This window comes from Erigeron canadensis, chromosome 7 (genome assembly GCF_010389155.1).
Source record: "Erigeron canadensis isolate Cc75 chromosome 7, C_canadensis_v1, whole genome shotgun sequence".
NCBI classification, from domain to species: Eukaryota; Viridiplantae; Streptophyta; class Magnoliopsida; order Asterales; family Asteraceae; genus Erigeron; species Erigeron canadensis.
The window spans coordinates 24,654,693-24,670,883 of NC_057767.1; the positions used below are offsets into that span (position 1 = coordinate 24,654,693).

Consider the following 16,191-nt stretch of genomic DNA (forward strand, 5'->3'; position numbering starts at 1 on the left):
AAGGTACAACCAAGAACGTGCACCAGCACGATCAAGCCAGTACTTGTACTTTCGGATCAGAACTTGTTACAACAGTTGTCAAACGATAACGGCTACTCCCTAACGATCGCTGTTAGGCCCAACTTCTGGATCCTTCTTGGGAGGCCTATAAATACCTCCTCATGAAACTCACAAAATTCCATATACAATAACACCTTTCTTTCTGCACTTGGTGGCGTGAGACTAACAATACTCACACCATTAGGGAACCGCCAACAAGTACGAAGATATACCATAATCATCATATTAACCACCTTTTACTGTTTTCTCATACGAGATTAAACCCCTACCAATTTAAGAGTAACTTTACCCTTAAACAATAAGCAAACCGTACATGGTACAAGTTTTAATCTAGTTTCGTAACCATAAATCGGAAGAATCCTACGCCACACCCTCATTTGTAATACCCACAAAGTCACACGAAATCAGCAAAGTGATCGAAACAAAAGGGAATGAGATCACCAAGCGAGCAAAACTTGAAAGTCTACAATATCCTCACTTAAATCCACGGACCCACAAACCCACATACAAACCCGACTTTTTTCCCCCAAATTCAACCATCTTCTTTCTATCCATCTTTCTCTTTCAATAATACAAAAAATAAAACCCTAGAAACCCCAAATTCCCCAATTCATGAAATAAAATAAATTCCATTATAATAATTATTATTACACATACAATAATATATATAAATATATAGGGCCAATTCTCACAAACACACACACACCGATTAACAATGGCGAATTCATCACAGAGAGAGCAAGCACTCTCTCTGTTAGCCGCTGCAAACAACCATGGCGATTTAGCCGTAAAGCTTTCTTCTTTAAAACAAGCCAAAGATATTTTATTAAATTCCCCTGATCTTTCGCTCGAATTATTTCCTTTTTTTGTTGAAATTCAATCTTCTCATGAACCTCTTGTTCGAAAAACCCTAATTGAGTAAGTCTCCCTTTTATATTTTATTTGTAATTCAATTATAATATACATATATATATATATATATATATATATATGAATTATATATATGTAAGTTATATTGTTCACATATTAGATGATATATATAGATATAAAAGGTGAAAGCTTTAATAATAATTTGTATTGAGAGGAATATGAGTTTTTTTTTTTATTGATTTAGTGTTATGTTAATTATTTTATTGTAATAATTTTTTAAAAAATTCATTATATGTGTCTGTTTAGCTCATATACTGTAAACTGGTGTTAGTTTTTGATGATGTCAGCAAGATAAGAAGTAAATCAATGGATACAATAGCATGGATTTGAAAGTTTGATATAGTTGGATATGTATAATAGCTGAAGTTTCGATAAATTGGTGAATTAAACCGGTTTTTGTGTATGGGCATGTATATTTTTTGAACACCCTTTACATTATATTTTAATTTATTAAAATATTGCGAGGTTGGTTATCTGAGTATCTGAGTGTAATATTGACTAGCCAGAAACTGATTGAACTTATCAGCTCTATTGTTTTAGTCGCATAAATTTAGGGTCAGGGCGCCTTTTTTATGCAGTTTTTGGTTCCAGAGTAAAAAAGAATTTTATGCAGTCACTTACCTTTGGTGTGACCATTTTTTGGTCAGGATCTTGTTTCGAATTCGAACAAGTATTTCCATTATTCTTAATCTATTGTAACATTCTGAGCAGACTACGTGTGGTCTTCTTAAGTCAAGATGTTTCGTTTGTCCACTTGCATCCAGGTACTTTAGCATGATGCGTAAATACCATTGTGTTTACCTTGCTAGTGTCAGATGGGTGTGATGTGTTTTTTTTACATTCACTCAACAAAATTAGACAAATTTAAGGCCGGTGCTGCTTTATGAAATGGAATACACTAGAAGTATGTGGGGTTGCATGTCCTCTCAGTTTGCTTTCTTTCATACTAATACGGTTTTTATGGTATTATAGGGCTATTGAGGAGATAAGTCTAAGAAAATTGGAGTATTCAGCAGTACTTATGCAAGTGTTGTTGACACTACTAAGTGACGATGATTCTGTAGTTGCTAAACAATCCATTGTTGCTGGCACACATATATTTTGCAAAGTGTTAGACGAGTTAACACTGCAGGTCTCTTTATATTTATGTTTGGCCTCTATTGTTGTACATTTAAAGGCATCTAAATATTTTGACTATCAAATTTGAAAGGGGCTATACTATTTTCATTGTGCATTTTTTTTTTCTCTGTGAAGGTTGAACCCTGTAATCTATAGCTAGTCACTTTTATTTAGAAAATATCGAGGATCCATTTACTATGAGTAAATATTGATAATTATGTAACTTGATTACTTGAGATCAAGACATGCTTTTCATGTTTGATACTTACTAAGATGTTGTGGTTGCCCTGGTTGGCACTTGATTATACTAGAGGTTTGGTGATCGATGGTACCAGACTGCCAGAGACAACTATATTCTGTTAGACAATCATATGTAACCACTAATCTATAAACTATATTTTACAATGTTGCATCTTTTTGTGGGAGTTGCTAGGTAATCTTACGTATATAAAGAAAACTAAACATATGGTGTTTTAGATATTTATCTTTGTTTTCTATTTTTTTTTTCATTCTTGCGTTTCCACATCTTATTAAGTTGATTTATCTTGGCATCGTGAAACTTTGTTTTGAAAAATTACAGTTTCAGAGGCATGGTTTTGTTGAGAGATGGCTTGAAGATATCTGGTCTTGGATGATTAAGTTTAAAGACGCTGTCTTGCAGATTGCGTTGGAGGTAGTACTACTACAAACATTAATAAAGCATTTTTTTTTTTGAACTTTAAAAGGGTGTTTGGGATTATGTTTTGAAGTGATTATTTGATTATTATGTTTGTAAAACACAGATAATCTAAATAAGTTTTTGGATAAAAAAGTGATTAATAGCTATGAAAACACAGTTTTGAAGAAGCATGTAGATACATGCTTTTTCTAAACGCTATTTTGAAAACGCAAACGCAAAATATCTTCTGTTAACGCAACCCTAAACAACGCTAAATTATGTTTAATGTGATTTCTGTTCTTATTGATATTAAAGCTGGTGTTCTTTGCTATGTTTGTGTAAACATCCATATACAAAGTTTGTTATGTATCTTTATAGGATTTATATAACTGGAAATATCGGAATTGTTTATTGGTTCGTGTTATACATGTATAAACAAACCAATTGAGAAAAATAGGCTGTATCTTCACCGGATGAATTTTTAAAGAAAAGTGGGTGCTTTATTTGCTGTTAGAGTTGTTTTTGATGCCTTCAAAAAATATCTTTTTCAGAGGCTACATTTTTATCATTTTTTGTATCTGATGAAGTATTAAAAACTAGTGAATTGCCAATTGGTAGTGACCTACTTGATAGCCAAGCCAAGGGCATATTTAAAAACTTACTTTTAAGTTTATACAAAAGTCCCCCCACATTCTTTTTGTATTTAGAATTATTTCCCAATTTTCTTTTTCTAACTTTTATCATAGAAGCTGATGCATTCTTACTTTGTAATATATACAGTGTAAAACTGATGTCTTTTGGAGTCCATTGCCTAACCTAATTGAATTTGCACTTGTTGTAGGATAAGTCTGTCGGTCCAAGGTTGCTTGCTTTGAAGTTTTTGGAAACTTGTGTGTTGCTCTTCACGTCGGACAATGATTCTAGAGGTTATACCAATGAAGGTATTGGCTATTATCATTGATGTTCATGGTGGTTTTTCTTCTATACATCTTATTTGATATGTTACTAATGTATGTTGGTTTGTTAACCATATTGATTTTGATATGGCAGTGAATAGAAGTGTACAGGTGTTCAATATATCATGGCTGGCTGGTGGTCATCCTGTTTTGGATTCAGTTGCACTGCAGTCAGAAGCAAACAAATACTTCATGATTTTACTCGATTTGCTGAGATTAGCTAGTAGTCTCCCGGGTTCCATTACCATTTCTGTTGTTAATAGGTGAGATACCACCCATCTGTTTGCCTTATCTTTGTGGTTGTGCATTCACTTGATATGCTTTTTATGATCAATATGTCTTGTGTGTTAATGGTTATTATTTTTAGTGGAAGGTAGGTGACATAAAGTACATGATTTTTGTAATGGCTATAGCTGACTTGTTGGTGCTTATTCTCTTAATTCTCATCTCTGGGTCAAGTAATTGTATCAAAGTATGTTTATGTTTGGTTTGCATTTGTTGGATGACATCCCATTTTTTTGTCTAACATGTTACCATTAGGTGCTTCTTTGTAAAGTTGTATATGTATTCCCAACTTATAATGTGATTTTTTTGTGAACGTTACGATGATGTTTGTGCTTTTGTGTCCTCAGTAGGCTGGTTACTGGTAGTGGTAGCCATCAATACTCTATTTCTTTGTCCAGTGAGATAGATATGTAAGTTTTGGGATCTATGAAAATAATTGTACATGAAAACAAATTGGAGGTGTTAATGTACACCTTGAAGTACTTGTTTGTGGTATTGTTGCAGCATATTTAGCAGCATTGTGCAAGGTTAATGAGATTGGATGTATGCATGGAACTGCTGAATCTGTGATTCAGATAACTGGATACTACAGTTAGCTGGTGTCAAATATCCTAGCGAGCAGTGCGTGATGACTTATTTCCGTTGGGCTTCAGCAGAATAGCAGCACTGTTTATAAATTATAAACTGTTTGAGATCTAGTGCCCTTTCATTATCTCGCTGTACATACATACCCTTGTATAAGTTGACCTTTGACATACTACAAATAATTATAATTAATCAAATATGGTCTTTTGTTGATAGCAGCTTCAGTAAAATGTGCATCTTTTTGTTGGTTATGGCATTTGCTTCTTGGTTCCTCTTTTGTAATTTTGTCTACACGTCCTTGCAGCCTACCTACCCACAGTTTTTTTTATTCAGATCTCAATGTCTCACATATATCGATATTAATGGAAGGGTTTTCGCTTGCATAAAGAAAGTTCCAAAAAGTATAGTTTTCCCAGAGAAGACATGAATAATAATGTTGTATCAAATATAGTTTTTTTCTTTAATAAAATTTAAGAGAAAGAGTTAGTGTCGCCGAACAGATTCTGTTGCCGTCAGTAGGCGTGCTTTATTTTGCATTAATTTAGCTAGCAGTCTCATAAAAAAATTAATACAAGGTATCTTAATACTCTGAGGAAATTATGGAAGGGGACTTTGTTTTCTGTATGAGTGAAAATATACCTCGTTCAGGGAAGGGGACTTTGTTTACAGTATGAGTGGAAGTATACCTCATTCTGGTTCAGGAGTTTAAAGGACAAGAAGCTATTGTATATTTCCATGGGGATAGCCTATGTTAAATTTGTTTAACATTAAGCTAATGACATGACCTAAGTTGATAGTGTGTACTATTTTTAGGGGTTATAGCTGAAGCTGTTCCTGCCACACATTTCTACACATACCAAATCTTCTAATTTCCGTAGCATCTTTTCATGTTAAGGATAACATATGTACATACATAGATACATATACGTATACACACATACATACATATAGATATATATGTGTGTGTGTGTGTATATATAAAGTAAATATCAGAAAATGTCGTCTACTCGTGCCTTATTGGTTGCTAGGTAGCTGTGTTAATATATGTCCTCAACGTGTACAGCTTTTAAGGGTGTTGGCTGTGTACTGGATAAACTGACATTTGGATGGTGCTGGTATGTTTCTTGGTATTGTTTCATGCTATACGTTTAGGATGCTGATTATACGGCGACAGTTAATCTGCATATCTACAGTTAAATGCTATTACTTTCTGATTCATTGCACTGTTCTTTGTTCGATATCAATAGAATTCTGAGCATTTTATATTTGGTCTCAATGTTGTTGACTTGTTATCAAGTTATAACGTGTAGTGATGTCGTGGTTGATTGATGAGGTTTATGTTCCACAGGCATATTTATCTTAATGATTGGTCCTTTGTGTTATTGGCAGTATATTTATGAATAATTGACTTTATATCTGTTATTTATTCCTCTATCTATTGTAAGACTGGCTGCTTGAGTTATTACATGAATTTATCTGCTCTAGTCTTCGGAAATTGTTCAATAAAAATCAACTGCTGATCTTCATTTATTTTTGTAGTTACTTGCTACATGGTTACTCTTAAAAGAATTTATAGGACAATATTAGCGAGTTGATTTAATCTGTTCAATGAATGCGTATGCATTATGCTGACCTCTAATTTGTTTAGACTTACAGTTTGCATTTATTTTTCAGTCTTGCTACCATTGGCCGAAGGAAGCAGATCCAGTATAGCTCTGTTCTTTCTGCTCTGCTTGATTTCGATGCTAATTATATAGCAAAAGGATCCCACAATGCAAGCATACAGTACTCTTTAAGAACTGCACTCTTAGGATTTTTGAGGTCTACACACCCTGTAATTATGGAGGTAATTGTTCATGCAACATGGTGAAAGATGTACATGTATATTAACCGAGTGGAGCTTTCAAGAGTCATCTAATTAATTTATAAGTGCTGCACCATAATTTCTTATTGTTTTTCTTGATAATGCTGCTATACTAGTGATAAATTGTTATATATTAATTCAGTCAAGAGAGAAGCTGCTGAAGGTTTTGCGGGCAATGAATGCTGGGGATGCAGCCGACCAGGTGTTGAGACAGGTTGATAAAATGATAAGAAATAGCGAGCGTGCTTATCGGGATGCTCGCGCTAACAAGGTAATATTACATGGAAATAGGTGTTCATCCTCTTCCCTGAAATACGGATAGTTTGGGTTTATCTTTGACAGAGCAAGAATCTAATAATTCTTTTAACAGCAAACCCACTTACCTCATACCCAAGTGGGAGTTGCCACCGCTTGATTATGTGTTATTTAGTAATCAGAATTACTTAATCATCCGGTATAATTATTGCTTGGTATAAATATTGCTCAAGTATGTTTCAGTTGCATGAAGAAGTAATAGTTACATAAAAGTATTTCAATTGTTTGAGAAACCCTTCTTTTCTAGAAAACTATGACAAAATGACTAAAAAGGACATATCCGCATGTTGTAGTCTGTAAACTTAGCATATAAGATTATTTTATACCAACTATAAGATCACTTTCAGTGAATTATATCTTCACAAACTTTTTTGAAACATTATCATCTACAATTTTATTAATAATCTCATTCTTTATAAATTATAATAAAAGGAAGGGGGTAAGTAAGATTGATATTCTTATGAATTAAATAACTACTTTTGTTGTCATGTAGTTGATTATCCCAAATTTGATTATCTGAACAGTTAAATAATCTGACTCACTTTATATACACCATAGACTGGTTATTGTGACTCACTTTTCACTTCCATAGCTTTCATCTAAACACCACAATACACTTTTTAGTCTGATCACTGGCATTCTAATTTTGTTCAATCCTCTTTCACTCTCCAGGACGAGCAACCATCAAGCCATATGATTATGTCAGGGGACTTACCTAGGAAACGATCAGCCTCTACGGATCAAGACCATATGGTTTTGTCTGATTTAGCATCAAAAAGGAGCCGCTATGCCTCTAATAATGATTCAGCACATGATCACCCAATAAATGGAGGGTCGACCAAGATGCCGCCACCAGATAATGGTCTGACGCCTGTTGAACAAATGATTGCCATGATTGGTGCTTTACTTGCTGAAGGAGAAAGAGGAGCTGAATCTCTTGAAATCCTTGTATCACAGATACATCCGGATCTTCTAGCTGACATTGTTGTGACAAATATGAAACATTTGCCTAAAAGCCCTCCCTTAATATCGAAGCTTGGCAGCCTCCCTGGATCCCGTTCTTCGCAGCTTGCACCAACTACACAGAATGCTGTGCTTTCAGCAAATGCAGTTGGCACACCGCTCCCCACTACTGCCACTTCTACTAGTCTCCAAGCAGATACAAAACGTGATTCACGAAGGGTGGGTCTTTTTATTTGCTTGTATTCATTTCTTGTTTTGTTTAGTAGTGGGCAAATTTGACCAATTTACTAATAAGTGGGTTGATTTGAACTAGTTCTATATTGAGCGTGTCATACGGATATTTTACAAAAACTAAGCTATAAAGAAAATAAGTCGGAAGCCGCCAAAAGTTTTAACTGACAAAGCTTTCTAAATCATTTTATTCGGGAACTTAGATTTCTTTTTGAAATTGTACACTTTCTTTAATCATGTGTTATCCTTCATTATTAATAAAAAGTACAAGTTTTTTGTCTAAAGTATTTCTCATCAACTCACCCCAGTCCCCCTGCCCATTTCACTACCTCTATTTTCTCACCTCATCGAAATTGAGTTTCTGTTGTGATGTTTAACAGGATCCACGACGCCTTGACCCGCGACGTCTGTCTCTACCAATTGATACTCCATCTGAGCATATTGAAGATTTTGGTTTAGCAGAGCCTGAGGTTGACACATCTTCCTTGTCTAAAAGACAATCTCTGCCACCTGTAGTACCAAGTTCCTATAATGCACCAGATATTCTTGTGCCCAAATCAGAAACCATGTCGCTCATCCCTGAACATATTACAATTCCCCAAGTTCAGGTTCCGGATGAACAAGTACACACTACACAAGGCATGCAAGTTGGTACTGACATGGAAAGTAATATTACTTCAGATGCAGCAATATCTCCCATTGGTCATGCTAACACGGACTCAGATGCACAAATATCAACAGATATTGTAATGACGGATGATGACCACCCACTCTCGTTAGTGGAATCCGACCAGCTTTCACCAAGCCCAGTGGACACACCCGTCTTGGAGGAAATCTCTGTTGATTTACCAGTGGTTCCATCTTATGTGGAATTGACTGAAAAACAACAAAGAGATATAGAGAAATTGGCAATTAAAAGGATTTTAGACTCTTATACGCAATTAAGAGGGACAGAGTTTTTGCAGACACGGATGGCATTGCTTTCTCGACTGGTTGCTCAGGTGGGGGTCGACTCCTCTCTTGATTGGTTAACGTTTGTGAAGTTTAACTGTTTTTCTTGTTTCCCCTTTGGGGAGACACTTCTATTGTTTCTAGCTTTGTTCAACCTATTATTACATATTATCACGGGATGTTTATTTACAATGTATGACAACTTTGTAAAAGTGACCAAGACATACTTTATATACAAGTAATATTATATATATGTTCTTCATAACATAATTAATCTTTGAGGGTTTAATGTGGCTTTTGTTGCGATGTGGCATGTTCAAGTATTCTTACTGTGCGAGCTTTTTTAAGCAGTGCCCAATACGTGAGATGCAAGCTTCTTGTTCAGTTATCCGAAGTATACCAGTTTGTAGGTGTTAGTAACTTCTTCCTGCTAGGTTACTGTGCGTTTCAACTATCTTGAGCAGAGTATCGTGGAAGAATAAAATGACTTGTTGCCTGTGTATCTGCTGGAAGTCATTAAAGTTATATGCAAACAAATATGTTAAACATAGTCAAACTATCAGGTTGTGAACAGGAGCCATTGTGAAATAATCAGGATGCTAGTCGCCCCATAACAGATAGTATTAGCATGTAGTCAACCCCGTAGTTCGATAAATTCGTGCCCTTGATATGGTTATACAAATTCTGCATGTTATTCACCAGGGTGTCTACAGATCCTAAGTAGACAAATATGAGAGGATTTGCTTAATGTTTGTTACCAATTACGTTAAGCAGACATTCATAATCCTAAAATGTAGTGATAGAAGAGTTCTGCATGCAAATAGTCAGATGATCCTTATAAGTATACGGTCTTCTACTGATGAGGCAAAAGATGTTAATTATGATCTACTATATTCCCTCCAGTTCAGGGCCACGTCAGTTTCACTTGCCTGATTTTTGTATTTGTTCAGACTGGACATCCTTTTCTTTAATTTCAGACATGTTTGATTTTCCTCATCCTAATACTATATATATAACAGATTGCTGCAATTTTGTTTCACTGAATGAGTTTTGATCTATGTAAAGGTGACTGGACATTATAATAGTTTAGTTTTGCGATCTGAAACTGTTGCTTAAACCCAGTATTTTGGCTGCACATTGGTTGTCTAGTTGAATTATTATTGGCAAGCTCATTAGAGTACCCTCTTGTATTTGTATGGGAAATGTGCAACAGCTTCATGCAGCAATTTTATTCAAGACATGAAAACAAGAATTATAATAGAATCTATGTGATGCTGCAGGTCAATGCTGATGATGATGTAATTTCAATGATACAAAAGCATATTGTCTCAGACTACCAGAATCAGAAGGTATCAGCTTTAAATATCTTTAATCTTGTTTGACGTTGGGTTTTAATATGCGTTTGCATTTTCACCAGGGGCACGAACTCATTATGCATGTGCTATACCACCTGTATATTCTCAAGATTCCAGATTCACCTGAAGACTCTTCAGTGACTATTGTATATGAAAACTTCCTTCTGGGAGTGGTAAGAACTTGTAATATGGCGACTTGAATCTCTAAATGTGTGGAATTTGATGGATTGTTATATTATTAGTTTTTTAAGTTTTTTTTTTTTTTTTTTTTTTTTTTTTGGTCTAGGCGAAGTGTTTGCTGGATGCTTTGCCAGCAAATGATAAGTCCTTCAGTCGACTTCTCACTGAAGCTCCTTCTTTGCCCGAATCTGCATTCAAGCTCCTTAATGATATATGCTGCTCAGATAATAATTATGGAAAAGATCTTCGGGATGGTGACCGTGTACATCAAGGTCTTGGTTCTTTGTGGAGCTTAATCTTGGGACGTCCTAACTATCGTCAGGCTATTTTGGATATTGCCTTGAAGGTAGATTTGCTTACACGTTACGCAGAATTATTTCTTTATCTGTCCAATTCTTGTGTGTTGCTTGTCGTATCGCTTCTACATTGATATCTTAAAATGCAGTGTGCTGTTCATCCAAAAGATGACATCCGTGCAAAAGCTATCCGATTGGTAAGAAAGGGGGATCACAACTTACATTTTTGTTATGCTCGTGGGCTTTTAACAGTCTTGTTTGGTGACACCTGATTTGTTTATTTACATTCTTATATGAGGTGCGCGATGCTGCGGTTTGTTATTTATCACGGTCTAAACTAGTTCAATAAAACTAATTCGCTTTATAGAATGTGAACCACAAAAGTTGCAGTCTCTAGATTTCACATAACTTTTTGTTAACTGATTAGTGTATTCGAGATAAGCATGCAGTTTCTGTGTAGTCGCCCTTTTAATTTTCCAAAACATAAAGGAAAACCAAACCAAGACTGTTGCCAGACAACTCTAAAGGATTTTTTTTGGAATTTTAATTGGAAAATGTGAGCTCTCCTTGTTTGTTCTGTTTGTTTTTGTTAGGTGGCAAACAAACTTTTTGTGATCGATTACATCTCAGAGAAAATTGAAAATTTTGCTACAAATAAATTGCTCTCAGCTGTCAATAGACCAGTATCAGATGCTGGACTGTCAATGTCAGGTCTTGATGAGCAAAGAACTGAAGGGCAGGTGCGTTATGTTTAGTTAACTCAATAAAATGAGTAGATTTTGATTTTCCTATATATATATATATATATATTCTTCGAGTGTCTATATGTATATCTCTCTAAAAAGGTGGACGTTTCAACCTGTTTACTTTTGAATGGGTTTAATTTGGCTGTTTATTTGATTAATATCATACATAATATATATCAGAAATAAAAATGGACCACAAAACTGCCATTTCAGTTAGAATCCAATTTGACTCGTTCATCCTGTCCACTACTCACCTTTATTGCTTTACGATAGTGAGTAACTATGTTTCTGTTATGTTCTTCATTTCCGCATTATTTTCAGATGGGAAGTCAAGAAACATCAATTAGTGGCTCTCAAATTTCAGAGCCAGGGACTTCTGAGAATGATTTTGCATTGGGAGGACAATCTAATTCTCAAAATGATTTGTCAATGTCACCTGCTCAAGCTCAACAACACCTTTCTTTGTTTTTTGCTTTATGTACCAAGGTTTGTTTTTCTGTTATTGCCACGCAAATGGTTGTTCATGTTCTGTTTCAGTTTGGAAATAGTATTGATATCATGACCCTTTCCTTGTGTCTGTTTTTGCTATTGTGCAGAAGCCCAGTCTTCTTCAACTTGTATTTGACAGATATGATCATGCCCCAAAGGTTGTTAAACAGGTGGGATATCTATCAGATATTTTATTTAAAATCTATATCATATATCTGATATCCTTTTATTGTCTGACACTGTAGGCTATCCATCGCCATGTTCCTATTCTTATCCGGGCCTTAGGTCCCTCATATTCAGATTTACTCAAAATAATCTCGGATCCACCCCAAGGAAGTGAAAACCTACTAACACAGGTGTAAATTCCTTCATTTAATGGTTCAATGTTTTCCTCCAATTATTCATTGCAAAATAATAACTTACTACGATGTTATTGTGTTTTACAAGGTGCTGCATGTTTTGTGTGAGGGCACGACACCTTCTGTTGATCTGGTTGCCACTGTCAAGCGATTATATGAAACTAAACTTAAGGTGATAGATTTGACGAGTTTCCGTTGGTCCTGTACATTTGAACAGGTTTTGCTATAATATTGTTTGTACATGGTTTTATATCTTGCAGGATGCTACAATACTTATACCGATACTGTCTACCTTTACCAAGAATGAGGTATCCTTCTCTTTTCTGTAGCTTTTTCATTAGTTGGTAAAATTAGAAAACAATTGGCTTTAGGCGATACATAAAATATTTTCGAGATTTAGATTCTTGAAAATAATTTAGCTGCTCTGAAGATCTGAATATTTATTCTTGTGATCTAGAGTAACTTGAATTTTTGTTCTAGGTTTTGCCTATTTTCCCCCGTCTTGTTCAGCTTCCATTGGACAAGTTTCAGACGGCGTTGGCTCACATTCTACAGGTTCTAGTTATCCTAGTCTCATCTTTGGTACTTCATAATTAACATATGAATGAAAATGAGTTATTTTATCATCGACAATATGAAAAAGATCAAATTTTGTTTAGCATATTATGTTGGTATTATAATTTCACCCATACCTGTTATGACCGGTTCGACCTGCCCGTTTTGTCAATCAAATTTTCATTTGACAAGTAACAGTATGTTGGTATTTAGAAGCTTGTTTGTTGTGCAGGGGTCTGCTCATATGGGGCCTGCACTAACACCAGCAGAAGTACTAGTTGCAATCCATGATATAAACCCTGAGAGGGATGGCGTTCCACTTAAAAAGGCATGTCTACTCATTTTTTCATTTGCAATGTTTAACACCAGCCATATTTACTCTTTAAATTTGTTACTACCAGCCATATTTAATCTTCAAATTTGTTACTTATTCCAGATAACGGATGCTTGTTCAGCTTGTTTTGAGCAACGCACTGTTTTCACACAACAAGTTTTAGCAAAGGCATTAAACCAAATGGTATTATTCTTCAAAATCTGTAACTTTTTAAGTTTAAACTGTGTGTAATTCTAATATTGTTTTTATTTTGCTACTATTTATAGGTTGATCAAACACCTTTACCTCTTCTCTTCATGAGGACAGTAATCCAGGCGATTGATGCTTTCCCCAAGCTGGTATTCACACATCTTTAGATTGTTCTGATTTCTTGATTGATTTTTGTTTCATATATATCCATTATAATTACAGTCTTCAGTTTGCCTTGGTTGAAAGTATCTGCGTATCTATAAATATTGGATTATCTGTGAATGAAAGTAACACAAACAACACTGTTGGTGCATGAGACCCTTAGATATTGCATAGTGGCTCGTGTTTTCTTTCTTTTCCTTTTTTAAATTTTTTTTTTCTCTTTATACTTTTCGTTTTGATATATCGAAGGATATTTAATCACTTGGTAACACTCATGTTTTTATATTTAGGTCGACTTTGTGATGGAGATACTTTCCAAACTTGTTAGCAAACAGGTACATTGTTCATTGCTGTGACAAATTTATTTTGTTAGCTTGGTAAAAGTGACGAGATGGGTGGGTACTGGGTATATTGTTTGGCCAAAACAGGTTTGGGTTGAAGTAGGTCCTTTTTACTATGTGGCCAGGTCGGGTCGACTTGCGGAAACTTCTGTACTTGTCCACCTTCAAATTTTTCTAATTAGTTAATGCATTAATGATGGTTATAACTTATAAGGATAATATAGAATATTGAATTAACTATTTAGGAGGCTGTGTAAGCTGTAACATATACTCTGGGTAATTTGTTACCTGTTTGACTCATTCATCATTTGGCTATTTTTTCCTGTTTTGACTCTATCGACCCATTGTAGATAAGAAAACCCAAATCGACCAATTTATAAGTAGCAAAGTTACCACCTCTAGTGTTAGTAGAGTATCTTTCTAGGAGTACTGCATATAGCATTCCTGGTTCGAGGTGCACAAATGACCCCTATCAGAATATGCTCACCTTTTTATCTGGGATGATGCCTTTGCAGTAAAGGGTGATAGTGACAAAATCAATGGGTTGGTCGCCAGCTGTCAAAACGGGTAATTTTTTAGGAAACTCAAAATGGGTGGAGCTTGGGGTTGACTTAGCGATTTTTTTTATTATTATTATTATTTATTTTTTTTATCGTTTTTAAATTGTAATTCTACAATTATTTGATAAATTAACTATGGTTACAAAAACCATCTTATTGAGTCAAATGGTCCAATCTTTCTGAATTATAGTAAATTAGGAGGTTCTTAGACTTCAGTATGCTGTCAGTAGCTCGTAAGTTTTTGGACCTGTTTGGCTGCTATCTATTCTAGCCGTGGTTTTTGAATATTATGCTGTTTGACCTGTTTGCTACAGAGCTATACCCAAACCAGCTCATTTGCATACAAATGATCTGTCTGTGTCTCCTCCAAATTCTAATGTTACTCAACTATCCCCCCTCGATTCTGGAAAGTAGGAAAAGCCAAGAACTTTTTGCAACTTGCTATCGTTTTATGCTTGTGTTAACTACAAAAAATGTTACTTTGTGTCGTCACATAACTATTTCTGTGGTTGATTTAGGTGTGGAGGATGCCGAAATTGTGGGTTGGATTTTTAAAATGCATTTCACAAACGCAACCACATTCTTTTCGTGTATTATTACAAGTATGTTCAATTCCAATCCTTGTGATGCCCCTCAATTGTTTCTCTCTACTTTTGCGATGCATATAATCTGTTAGTATAATATCGAATTGTTTTTTGCAGTTGCCATCACCACAACTTGAGGGTGCTTTGAACAAATATGGTAGTCTCCGGCACCCACTTGCTGCGTATGCCAATCAACCTGGTGTCAAAGCTTCATTGCCTAGGTATAGTTTCTATGGTATCGTTGAACAGATAAAATCTTTGTCAAGTGCATTCACATATTGTTGTTTTTTGTATTCAATGGCGTTTCTTGCTTGTGTACCATGTGGGTTCAATCTAATGAGGTGGTATAAAATTTAAAACTTATCTCACACAAAGACTAAGTGTAATTTATGGATGATTTACGCAAATATGAATTACAATACTGATCAAGTGTTTAAAGTTAGGGGTAGCTTGGTAATTTTACATCTGTCTTGATGTTCAGTTTGCAACCACAAAGAGCTTCAAAAAAATAACTATTATATATATTTCTTTTGGTTTGTCAAACACTCATCTAATCTTTATTAGAACCTAAATCTCAGGCCTACTCTACAAGCCCTTGGTCTTGCAAGTGAACCACAATTGGAGCAACAAAATCATGCTGCTGCTTTCAACAATCCAGACACAAGTGCCAAAGTTCAAGGGACATCATGACAATAATAAACCAAGGACTACACAGTTTTCAGGCCTTAAACAACCTTTTTTCCGAGTACGCAAAGAGGCGTGGGACCCTTTATTTTTCCCCGAGTAAATATAGTAGAATTCAACATTTGAGATATCATGTTGTTTATCGAGAGTTTGAATCAAAGGGGATCCTAGGTAGGGGTCGGCTCGTGTACACTGAGGTGTATCATTAATTCATTGTTATCTTTTGTAATTCCTTCTTCTATATAATTCGGAGGTAGCCTTGTAGGAACTTCTATAAAGTAGCACGTACTCAAGTACATCTCATATGGATACTGAACAAACATCACAGTTTCCACCTTGATGATGCTTCATTTATGAATGTTCCAAAAGTTACTGTATAATAGTTTGTTTTTGCAAGATTATCAGTTGGCAATGAAAGCTATACATTTTTGAATTTTTTA

The 16,191-nt window shown here is 35.1% G+C and overlaps 1 protein-coding gene across 2 annotated transcripts; it reads left to right on the forward strand.

Annotated features, from left to right (window-relative positions):
• The first annotated feature begins 546 nt into the window (after positions 1-546).
• On the forward strand, positions 547-16,191 carry LOC122606650 (symplekin). 2 transcript variants are annotated; one of them, XM_043779491.1, is made up of 27 exons: positions 568-978; positions 1,963-2,122; positions 2,690-2,782; positions 3,609-3,708; positions 3,818-3,986; positions 6,268-6,439; positions 6,600-6,728; positions 7,445-7,954; positions 8,347-8,967; positions 10,198-10,266; positions 10,335-10,445; positions 10,559-10,798; positions 10,898-10,945; positions 11,342-11,488; positions 11,816-11,980; positions 12,091-12,153; positions 12,229-12,339; positions 12,431-12,514; positions 12,603-12,650; positions 12,823-12,897; positions 13,130-13,225; positions 13,334-13,414; positions 13,498-13,569; positions 13,873-13,917; positions 15,002-15,085; positions 15,185-15,288; positions 15,646-16,191. In XM_043779491.1, exons 1-27 carry the CDS (start codon positions 776-778, stop codon positions 15,755-15,757), a joined length of 3,912 nt encoding a protein of 1,303 aa, XP_043635426.1. In that variant the 5' UTR covers positions 568-775; the 3' UTR covers positions 15,758-16,191. The 2 variants fall into 2 exon arrangements, with proteins under 2 accessions (XP_043635427.1, XP_043635426.1); XM_043779492.1 differs by lacking the exons at positions 6,268-6,439; positions 6,600-6,728; positions 7,445-7,954; ... (17 more) ...; positions 15,185-15,288; positions 15,646-16,191 and adding an exon at positions 4,513-4,804 and having other exon boundaries at positions 547-978.